General features: G+C 34.5%; 1 protein-coding gene across 1 annotated transcript; it reads right to left on the bottom strand.

Moving 5' to 3' along the window:
• Positions 1-1,164: 1,164 nt before the first annotated feature.
• Positions 1,165-3,219, bottom strand: LOC100261324 (nuclear transcription factor Y subunit B-4). The gene has a single exon (XM_002269460.4). The coding sequence runs from the start codon at positions 2,110-2,112 to the stop codon at positions 1,654-1,656; it is 459 nt and encodes a 152-aa protein (XP_002269496.1). The 5' UTR covers positions 2,113-3,219; the 3' UTR covers positions 1,165-1,653.
• Between the last annotated feature and the right edge of the window lie 9,076 nt (positions 3,220-12,295).

Below are 12,295 nucleotides of genomic sequence, written 5' to 3'. Positions count from 1 at the left end.
GCACTAAACACCATGTGATGCTAGTTTGCTATTATTTGATTTAGATCTATGTTGATGAAGTGCCATGCCACTCTCTTGACAAACCATGTTCTGCTAACAAGCTATATAGGTGGATGCCATGACTCCATGACCTGAACCCATGGTGCTGGCAGAGTTACCTTTGACAACTCATTGTCTCAAGAAAGCTGCTACATACTATTCTTTTGCATGGTTAGTCCAAAAGTTGATTTTTTAATTTTCAGCTTTTGTCCTCTCTCTCTAACTCCAAGATGAATATTTTTTAGATTTGTTTCTTCAATATAAACTCCATACTAGCAATTCTTGTTAAGAAAAAGGACTGGATGATATTTGAGAAGTGGTCCTCAAGGAGCTTACAGTAAGAAAAACTCCTAGACTCTAATGGAACTGGACTTCTCACTTTATTATCAGAAGTTTTGCTATCTTCCTTTATGGGAAGAATGCCCATTCCCACTTGCATATATAATATAGTCATGCCTTAGGTTTAATGGGATTTTTCACAAGAAATCATAATGTCTTGGAAAGCCCTGGAAAATGGTCCTGGATTCAGGGTTAAGAAAACCCTAACCCTAATACACATGAAACTTTTTGTACTAACTTTCAATATTCTATGTCTAAAGGTAATTAATAACATTAATGCTGGCCTCAAAAGAATCAGTATGAGTTAATTGTTCCATTTGAACTTCTCCTCCATGAATGGCTATTGGGAGGTCAATCCGCACCATAGTTCTTGGAGCTGGAGGGGTCTTATCTTCAAGTAAAAGACAAAGCTAAACCCTTTCTGTCTTCATATGGACACAAGGACTGATAAGATTTAAGTTCTAGCTTAAGTTTATTCTTTAAAAGGTAATCAAAACAAAAGGAAATAAAAAGTAAAAAACTATTTAAAGACCTGAAAAGCAAGCTGAAAAGCAAGCTGAAAAGCTGAAGGACTAACAGGCCACTAACATATATGAACTCACAAGACATAATCATTGAATTTAGGGAAGGGAATGCTTATTAGTTAAGGGACTGACATCAGTTTCTTTGGACTAAACTTTGTTAAGCCATAACATAGGATTAGCTAAACTAATTAGTTTTCATATATTTAGGAATTGTTTAACACAAGAAAAAATTGAAGAGAGTGTCTAGTCAAATAAATGCATTAAAACATTAAACCCTAACTACCTAACTCAGGAAAATTTTTCCATAATCTATGTTCTTATAAAAAAGAAAAAAAGAACATACTGATCAGCCTTACATTGTCTTGAACTATGATATCCAATTAGGAGAAACACAAAAAAATTCACGATTTCACATGATTGGGTTGAATACCCTCCACATATATACAAACAAAAGTTACAAGACAAAACAGAAAAACATTTCATGCATCTTGTACGGATCTTCCTCCCCCTTCATCCAAGGAAGAAGAAAGAAGGAAAGAAAGAAATGTGAAAAAAAAAACCTAGTTGCAGAGAAAGACACAATCACCTCAAACTACAGTGGCAACTGATTTCATTAAAAAAAAAAATTCAAATCCAGAGATTTAAATCTTTAAGGACTGATTACATCCATATCTCAAACTCTCTAGTTTTCATGGTCTTGTGCATCACCATCATTATTGTTATCATCATGATACTACATAATAAAGATTGCTCAAAATGGCTTTGTAAGAGATCTATTACCATTTTGATCAGTAACTTCGAACAATAATATTGGAGTAGGAGTTTCAGTCTGCTTCCCCGCTTGGATGCATTTATAGTCTGATGCTCCAGATTTGGTTCGAGTGCTATCGACTTCATTTTGGACCCTTTGATTTGGTCTCTCTCTTTCAAACTCCCTGTACTTATGCAAATACCTTACTATAGCCTCAGCATGGTCATCAAATCCCAGAGCACTCAGTGCCCAACAAATGTCATCTCCATTCACGGTCTTTCGGTTCTCCCTTTGACACTTTTCAGATGCTTCGCCAGTAACAAACTTTATGAACTCAGATACACATTCTTGCATTGTTTCTTTGGCTTCTTTGGAAATCTTGGCACTTGGTGGCGGGATTTGCTTCATGATCCGACCCACATTGGCAATAGGCAGCAGGAGATCCTGCTCATCAGCCATCTCTAGGGCCAAATGAGCTATCTTGATTGTCTAAAGACACAGGTTCTTAATGATCAATTATGGACTCCCTTCTATCATAGATTTATATCTCTGTGTATATGCAAGTGCATATGTGAATTACCATGCCATGGAGCCAATAAAATCAGCATATATAAAATATTGAATCACTATATATGCTAGATCGTGGTCAAACCATTAGTATAAAATAATAGTGATATTCTTTATGGTTTAGTATAAATATTATTATCTATACATAGCAAGTAACTACGGATCTTTGAGAAGCTTTTTAGCAACTGAATGCTAGAATGAGCAGTGAGACAATTCCTCCTTGGCTATTGTGACCCAGCTTTAAGAGTAATTCAATAGAGTAAACCAATCAGGATTCAATAAGTAAATGCTGAGCGAGCTGCGGGTCTTCCAACTTCCTACTCAAAATTGGGAAAGAATTTCTTATGCCAAAAGTACGAACTAAAGCCTACAAAAGTTATAGCACTCCACTATATGGTAGAAATGGTCCCCCCACCCCTTTAATCTGAAATCTTAATGCTACCAATGTGTCTAGAGTTGGTCCATGGATAGTAAACCAATGGGCTACATTTGCACACGCATGCGCTTACGTATGCCTGCTTTGGGGATGAATTTTCAATCAGATGGTATGCTTTACGACACATTATTTAAAACCCCAGAGTGTATTTACCCAACTAAAGCCTAGGAAGTACATAGTACTCCACTATACTGTACATTGGTAGCAAAAACTTTTCAGTTTTCAATTCTAATTTGTTAGGTCTTCTTCAAGTTCTGGAACCATGCGACTTTCAGACAATATACTAACAAAACCCAATAGGTTCACCTCAAATCTCTATCCAGAGAGATATCAGCACATTCTAATTAGGATTCAATACGTTGATTACTCTATTGTTTAACAATCACTTGAATGAATGTGTCACAGTTTGATTAGTTGACCGGGATTACTTTAACACCCATGATTATGTTTATCATGGTGTAATTCACTGCAACAAAACTCCTTATTTGCCACAAGACTTCTATCCATGAAGACATTTTCAGGTAAAAAGGAGTTTTTCACAACAAATTCGTTTTTCACAGCAAGTTTTTATTTTTAGTGTGGAAATATTTGTTTATTTGGCCACCACATATATTTGTAATAAATAATTTTATATAAGTTTTGACCACAAAAAGTCATATTTAAGGACAATATAAGTCACGATAATCAAGGAATCTAAAGACCTAATAAAGCTTTCATTGGAGGAATTAATTGTATCTTTGATGACTCATGAAATCACCATGAAGAGTCGTCAAGAAGCAGAAGATAAAAGGAAGAAGAGCATTACTTTCAAAACCTCCACCATTGATGAAGATGAAGATGAAGATGAAGATGAAGATGGAAACTAGTGATACAAGGATCTTGCACTTATCATAAGGAAATTCTGGAAGTCCATCAAGTTTAATTAGGAGGTTATGCACTATAGTTTCTACTAGATTGTCTAAATTCATAAACTGATTGTGAGCAACTTATCTAATTACAATGAACTCATGACTTGTATCCTCTATGCAACTCCTAATGCACCTAAGTCATGTACAATATAAAATATATAGGCGTGTATGTTCAAATAACAAATTAATGCAAATAGGATAATAAAAGAAAACTAAGAAACATAAATAAATAAATAAATTTATCAATGAATTTAAAATTGTTACATCATGTCATGCTTTCTAGAGCTCAATCTTAACAAGAAAAATTATATTCAATTGGAAAAAAATTATTTCTCTCAGTCAAAGCTCTTCTTCAAAATATATTGAGTTCTCTCTTGCAAATTTTTGTAATGCACCTTCAAATCCATCTCAACTTTCCTTTGTATTATGAACTAAACTTGTTCTAAGATTGGAAACATTAAATCCATTCTTAGTTATTTATTATGAAAGAAAAGGCTTCAAGTAAGTTGAGTACTTGAAGAGATTGTGAAGGTCCATTGGAACCTTGAAATTTAAGTGTAAAAAGTTTAAAAACTTCAACTTAAAAAGTCTTAGAGATAGTGGAGCCCTTACTCAATTAGGACCTTGAAGAAAGTGAATGTAGGCAAGGTGTCGAACCACTTTAAGCATGTTTGTATATCTATTTTGTCAATCTCTTTACTCTATTATTGTTTTTCTCTTCATTTTCTTATTGTTTTTGTTGTTAGTTGATTATCTTAAAAAAAAAAAAAAAAATCTAATACCCAATTCACCCTCTCCCATTCCCCTCTTGGGTGTTTTACTTAATCAAATTAGTCATTTTTTACATTAGCTAGCCCCCAAAAAGACCATTCATAAGCTTATGTGCAACTTTGCATAAAGAACCTAACTATCCCTTAAATAATGTGTCACCAAGGAATATGAGCTCAAGTATATATCATTAAGATCTATAGGAAAATAATGGCCCCCTCATAATCCAATTGTGAAGTTGACTCAATATCCTACTACAAAGAATCAACTACACTCTAATATCCTACGATATTAGATCATGATGGAAAACCTAGGTTTAAGATTTACTAATGACTGCTTGCAAGCTCCCTACAAACTAGTTTCCATAATCTAATAAGGTGAATGTTATTAACCTCTCAAAATTACCTTTTCCATCCTTATGTCTCAAGTCCTCCTATTATATGATCAACTGACATACTCTAACTCTCTAAGAGCATATATCAAATTCCACTAAATGAATTATTAAAGGTATAGATTTCATGATTACATGTCCTTAGGACCACCTAAGAAGACATAAACCTATGAGATATCATGATGTCTATCTTAAGAATACCTATTACCACTGTGAAACCAAGGTTTGGTTAATCTTGATTTTAATGATAACAAAACAAAGTTTAGAACTAATGATTATATTTCAAGTGCGATTAGGCAAGACAATTTCCAAAGTGGCAATCACAAAGACAAATCAAGCCAAAGAGAAATCATGAAGAAGAAGATCACCTCAAAGAGAAGCGTTTTTCAAGACCCAAGCTTCATAAGATATCTTTGTAAGGTTGTTGGTGCACTAGGACTTTCATGCATTACATTCTTTATTTATGCACCAAAATCATGCAAGAGTAATTTTATTTTAAATATCTTTAGAATTGGATGATTTCATGTTTTCAACTAAAACCTTGTGATTAAATTTTTTTCAAATTTGTTTTAAAAGGTTTTAAGTTGAAAAATTTAGGTGTTGAGCCAAAAAATGGCTCAACCGGTCGAGGTCCGGTCAACCCCCAGCTCAACTGGTCGAGTTCCGAGTCGACCCACAGCTCAACCGGTCGAAGCCCAGGTAGACCCCCAGCTCAACCGGTCGAGGGTGCAAAAAACTTTCTCTTTCTTCTAGAACGGTTGTTCAACCGATCAAGATTGAACCTCAACCAATTGAGGTCTGGTTGAGGCCCAACGGTCACCTGCCAAGCATTAAATGCTAACGGCTAGTCAACCGGTCGACCCCTAGCTCGACCGGATGAACCCCCAAACTACTAGTTTGGCTTTTCTCTTCTATAAAAAGGCTCCAATATTTATTGTTTAAAAAGCTTAACCTTCCCAAACCTTTCTTGATTATATTTGAGCCTTGGAAGAGTGTTTTTTAGTGCACCGTTGTTCTAAAACTTGCATATCCTTAGTGCACCTTTCAATCCTAGTTTTCTTGTATTATTTGAGCTTAAAGTTCTTGTGTTAGGATTTTTGTGAGGTCATTTATTTGTAAACCTTTGAGAGGAAGTTTCTCAAGAGTATGGTATCTCTTGAGAAGTGTAAAGGGTGCTTGGAGCCAAAAGTCCAAGAGGGTGAATTGGAACCATAATCCAATTGTATAGTTTGAAGGCTTGGTTTGGAAGCCTTGAATTAGTGAAACCTCAAGCTTGGGATTGAAGCTAGAGGAGAGTGGATGTAGGCCGGGTTGCGCCGAACCACTATAAACTCTTGTGTTTGCATTCTCTCTTCCCTACTCTTTAATTTATATGCAATTGTCTTTATATTGCTTATTATATACTTGCATATAATTGTCTCTTACATTCACTTGTTTAAATTTGCGAAAAGAGACTATCATCCTATTCACCACCCCCGCCCCCCCCCCCCCCCCCCCCCCCCCCCCCACCCTCCCCTTCTAAGGTGATTACTATAGGTTGGATTAGCCTAATATTCCTAACAACCACCTATCTTGATCAACAATAACCCAATCCATAACGAATATATGACTACCTTAGAGTCTCACCCATAAGTCAAAGCCACTAAAGACCTCAATACTAGTTCAATATTCTCTCAAGGTTGAGAACTCATACGGCATAGTAGCTTGATAAAATCATGACTATCTAATAGCCAATATCATGACTCATCGTAGGTTATGTCTAATTTGTAAATACACGTTAATGCACTCATCATGGGAACCTTATCCTGATGACCAAGATAAGTTACCCCTCTAATTAGAAGGTAATGCACTATAGTCTAATACGGATTACCTAAGTCCACGAATTGATTGTGAACCAATCATCAACTTACAAGGAACCCATGATTCTTGGATCTTTTATACAACTCCTAATGCACCCAAGTCATGTACAATACAAGTGATGTTGGCATGAATGCTCAACATAGATAATGTATAAATGGGATAGTGAAAATGAAATTGGAATCATAATATAAATATTAATAAAATCCATTTATTGTCATATCATGTTATGCTTTTAAAGGTTCTATGATAATAAAAATATGTACCTAGATTACTAACAATTTGGTTTTAAGTTGAACCATATTACTAGACCTCTACCTAATCAAGTAATTCAACTCTTAGTATCATTGTAACTTGGTTTCAACTTACCCATCCTCTAATTATTTGATAAGAAAAACTCTAAAAATCGAATTTAGGGTAGGTGCAAATAAAAGTATAAGTATGCACAAGTATTCTATTTATTTTTTATTTAATTATTTATTTTTGTAAATTTTCATTCTAACCATTCTCTACCACACCATATCTCATCACATCATATTTATATAATATTCAACAACTAATACACCTCTAACCTAACCTAAACGTTGTCTTCAATGTTTCCAAGTAATAAACAATGAGTATAAGACAAATCAACAATGAGAACAAGGAATGGGGAGATGGAAGGATATTACATCTTATAGCATTGGTAAAAGGAAAATGATGACTTAAAGGATTATTTAGAAGATATAAAAACAAACTAACTAAAAATTAAACAAACATAAAATAAAGAAAACAAAATAAAGATAGGTAGATTTTTTTCTTTTTCTTTTCTTTTTGTCCACTCTTATATGCACTTGGTGTGATTATAACAATTGGTCCAAAAGATGTGTCAAAAGTTATCCTATTTATTGTAAAATATGAGCTTGGTAGTATGACAACTTCACTACATCAAGGGCTTTGCTAACTCACACCAATTGGTGAAATACTTTTTACCTCAACATTTCTTTGGACTTTAAAAAAAAAAGACTTTGGTTGAGGATATCTCCAATGGTTTACCTTTGGCATTGCACTTATTTCTTGAAAAAAAAAAAATCACTACCAAGAAAGTCAACAACCTCAAAGTAATACATGTCAATTAAAGCTTGTTGGTTCTACGAATGTATGTTGCATGATGAAATGTGGTTGGTCAAAAAAAAAAATTATCCATAGAGTCCTCCCCTATGTCCTCCAAAGTGGTGGTCTCACCCTTAATGTCTTGTTATTTTTCTAGCTCACAATAGTAAGATACAACTAACCCTTCTTGGTTTTGTATATTATGTTGAGAGGAGTATAATTCTCCTTACTCTTAGGCTACAATTATAGAAGTAAGCTCACATACAAAATTTGTGATTTCTTGTAAGGCTTGTATAATATGAGCATTGAAGGAGGTTTGGTATTCCATGAAGGCATTAAAGGTCTCCTCAAACTTAATATTAGGTGTGGGCTAGCTTATAGGAATAGAATATTGATTGATGTTCATAGTAATAGGGATAAAATTATTGTTGGAAAAATTAGGGGTTCTCACAAAGGAGTGGCCGCTCCTCCCACCTAGGTTATAAAGGTCAAGGAAAGCCTCTCAAGTGTCATACGGCATGTCCAAGGATGTGCATATATTCCCAGCTATCCCATGCATGCCCTTTCAAAATTATCAACTAGCATCATTCAACAATCAATAATTTAACTCAAATTTTTCATTTTTTCAATTACAAAATTAAGTTCAAACTAAGCTAATTATATACAAGTGAAACTAAAATTAGAAATAAATAAGAGAAATAATTCACTGGGTTGTAATGTCTATCACAACCAAATAAACTCCCACAAAACTTCATTGCACTTCTTTTGATCAGAACTATTTAGTTATTCAATTCCTAATCTCATTAAGTCCTCAACAAAACTCTAATTTTCATGATTCTTTTTTTATTCTATCTTAATTGTATTTGATTCCTTTGTTTCACAAAAGGTCAATTTATATACAATAATCATATTGTAGCAAGTATAGTTTAGGGGTAAAAGTGTTATTCGTTCTATTAACCCTCCCCTCCCCCCAATAGTTAAGGGTTACTTCGATTTGATTTGATTTAAATTTGATCCTCCCTCCTTGGCAACAATGCAAAAAACTTTATCGCTCCCAAATATGTATGTCAAAGTGCAGTTCTCCAAGTGTATGGAGCCAAGTGTCAAACCATAAAGAAGTGATCCTAGGTAAGGGAATTGAAAAGATTTGAGGATAAGCATATGTATTTATTTTTTAGACAAACTCTTTCACTCAATTACTTGGGAAAAAAAAGTTGATGAATTTTGTTAAAAACATTGGAAAAACCAAGTGAATTTGAGCTAAAATTTGATTTAACAAGATTTGTAAAAGTATTAAGGATAAGGGGTCCTTTGGGCTTTCTTCTTTTCATGAAAGGACCCTCGATTATGCTAACACAACCAAGACTACCTAGAGGTGCACTCAGTTGGAGAATTTTCAATTCAAGCAGTATGTAATTAAACTTAATGCTTCAAACTCGTGAATTCCACCATGTAAAATCCTTAAAGCCCCCACAACCCATTTACTTGCTAAATTGCAGCATTAAAGGCTCCATAATGGTCGTCTTAAGTCAAAATGGTTTTCACCATTAAGTGTTTGAGATACCCCCAAAGGGGCCCTTAAACTCTAATTTCCAAGCATCTAGGCATAGTATTCTAGTTAAAGATAAATTACTTATGCTATCCTTGAAGCCTCCACTACCTATTTAATTGTCAAATCATAGTATTAAGAACTCAATAATGGCAGTCTCAAGTCAAAATAGTTCTCAACCATTAAGCTTCTAAACTCTAATTTCCAAGTATCAAGGAATGGTTTTCTAATTAAAAACAAATTATCCAACTCACAAGATGAATATATCATTAAATATCCAAGATTTGAGTCATTCCATGGGTAGAAGGGAGGTTGTAAGGATTCCCTTCTCCTTGGCCTAATCCACTACTCAAAGACATGAAAATTGAATCAAAATTAATAATAAAAATAAAGCATGAAATAAGAACCATTAAAATCCAAGAAAAAGTTTTAAAGTTATATAAAACTAAATAGTAAATGTAGCTAAATACAAACACAATCAAGACAAAAGAGTTTAATACATAAAAATCTCTTAAAAGCTAGAAAAGATTACAAAGATTAATTCAAGCTACAACAAGTATCCCAAGGTTGGAGGTTGAAGAAGATCTACCAAGGGGCCTTACCCCAAAATCCCTTTTTTCCACCTGCAAAATCTCTTTAAATAGATGTTCTCATGTTATCATAATTCATATACCACATGGATGCATAAAAACAAGGTGGGAGATCTAATAGCGGCTTAGGAAAAGTCAAAAAATGTGGGTTCCATGCATTCTTGGAGTTCCAAAACAAAATAAGGGCAATTTTGGAGAAAATGGTGGCAGGTTATAATGTGGCACCATTTTTTCTTGTGGGTGGGCTTCATTTGCTCAAAATGGTGGTGCTACTATGAAAAATGGCACTAGGCTATAGGGTGGCACCATTTTTTCCAAAATACCTATTAGATTCTTCAGAATTTTTTCTATTTTTCACCAATCTTTCCCGATTTTTCTGCATTAATACATTATTGATCTTCATGCAACTTTAATTCTTTAACTCCACTTATACCCTGCTCTTGCATTCCAGATGTCCCAAGAAATTCCTAAGATCATCATTATTTATAAAAATAGATGTAAACATCAACAACTAATAGAAAATATGAGAAAACTGAACATACACAAGGTAGCATACAATTGACTAATTTGGGAATATGTTTAATGTAGAAATTAATCTTAAGGTATGATTTTTGTCTTCATTTTCATGCAATTTATGACATCAATACTTATTTTCACTCTCAATTAAGAGAGAGAGAGAGAGAGATTACCCATAACAAATTGTAACACAGCATCTCTGTGACTCCTGGTATCAGAAAGTACTAAAGAATCCAAGCACATGAAAAAGAAATGAATAAATAGACATTGCAGTTATCAATGAAAACAAAAAACCTCATACCTCAAGATTAAGGCTAGGATGGCTTGTAGATATGAATATGTTTTTAGTTGCTATGATTATCAATTTATTATCATTGTGCCAATTAAGCTATTAATTAGTTGATCAAGTGAAACTATATATATAAAATAAAATAAAATAATAAATGATGTGGGTTGAAAAGTAAATAATTGCACATCAGTTACTCTTATGCATGAGAAAACACACCTATAGAAACAATGAAACTTGCCTAACACATATTTTTCAGGGTTTGTTATTGATTAGTATATAATTAAAATCAGCCTATGCTTGTGCCTGTTTATCATTTAAAAAAAAGTAACACTTGATATAATATATAAAGCTTATTTTATTGGACCTGCATCACCCATTATAAAAAGTTACACTTACATATATATATAGATCGATAAAGCTTATGTTATTGGCCTCCTTAAAGGGTTTGGACCTGCATTGCCTGTAGAAATGCATTAAACAAATGGGTATGGGAAGGACATCCATGAAAGAATATCCTGAGAATCCTAGAAACTTTTGAAAGTCTTTTGAGAACCTTAGGACAAATATTATGAATATAGACCCCCTTTTTTTATTGATTAAGGCCGACAGCACAAGCTTCTTCATATTTCCATGTCGTCCTTTAATAAATTAATGGACATCTTTTTATATCCGGTTTCACTTTGAAAATCTTGATTCAAAGAGAAAAGAGAACCTTCTAATTTATGCTTAAAGAGTCCATGTGGAAAGTTTCGAACTTCCTTGCTTTCGGGGAATACATGTCCTCTCTATTGATAATAAATTCAATCCATTCCTTCCTTGCTTGCGCACGCTGTTTTTACTTTTAAAAGTTTAGCTCATCCAAAGTCGAGAATAAACCCACAAGCCTTCTAGGCTAAGTCTAATCCAAAGCAAAAGAATTTATTAAGAATGTGAGTGATGACCGGGCACGACCAGCCGAAGGAGCAATGGTTTGCCTAGTATGCAAATGACTAAACCCGTCCCATCGGAGTCCTCAACGGTAAAACCCCACCATAGAACAGAAGTTTCAGATAGCATCCAGTGTCTCAACTTAGCAAACGAGGCCTCGATAAAACGCCTGAAGAGGTGAACTCTTTTCTCACTCTCTACACCATGATTTGGTCTATTGGATCATCCCGATTTAGAGCGCATGAACAAAAATAAATGGATATTGAGTATGTTTAGATGCATGGTACGAGTAAAAGGGTATGGGCCAGCCACCCGGGCCAAGAGACGTGGGCAAGGCCCCGTGAAACAGAATATGAACCCATCCCGCCACACTCATCAATTGCGGGCTTTCCTTGGGATGGGCCTTCCGACAGGGCTGAGCTGGTAGCAGCCTTATCTATGGAGATGGTGGGTCCATAAGCTTGGATTGAAAAATTAAAGATTAAGACTTTGTTGTGATCTTGGAAAGTGGGGACAAGGAAAAAGAAAAGGAATCCAAATCCTATCTTTTTCACCTATTTTTCCCTCTTACTTCTCATTATCTAAACAAATATATATAGTTTTGGGCTGGGACAAGGCAGGCCCGTGATGGGCACAAGCAGGATACAACCAGGGCTGGTAAAACAAAAGATTAAGCAAGCTACTGCTTACATCCTCTAGTTAAATTAGTCCTTTGCTCATTGCTTAATATTCATCAGAAAGATTCACAAGTG

Source organism: Vitis vinifera, chromosome 1 (genome assembly GCF_030704535.1).
Source record: "Vitis vinifera cultivar Pinot Noir 40024 chromosome 1, ASM3070453v1".
NCBI classification, from domain to species: domain Eukaryota; kingdom Viridiplantae; phylum Streptophyta; class Magnoliopsida; order Vitales; family Vitaceae; genus Vitis; species Vitis vinifera.
This window is presented reverse-complemented; position numbering and strand designations above follow the sequence as displayed.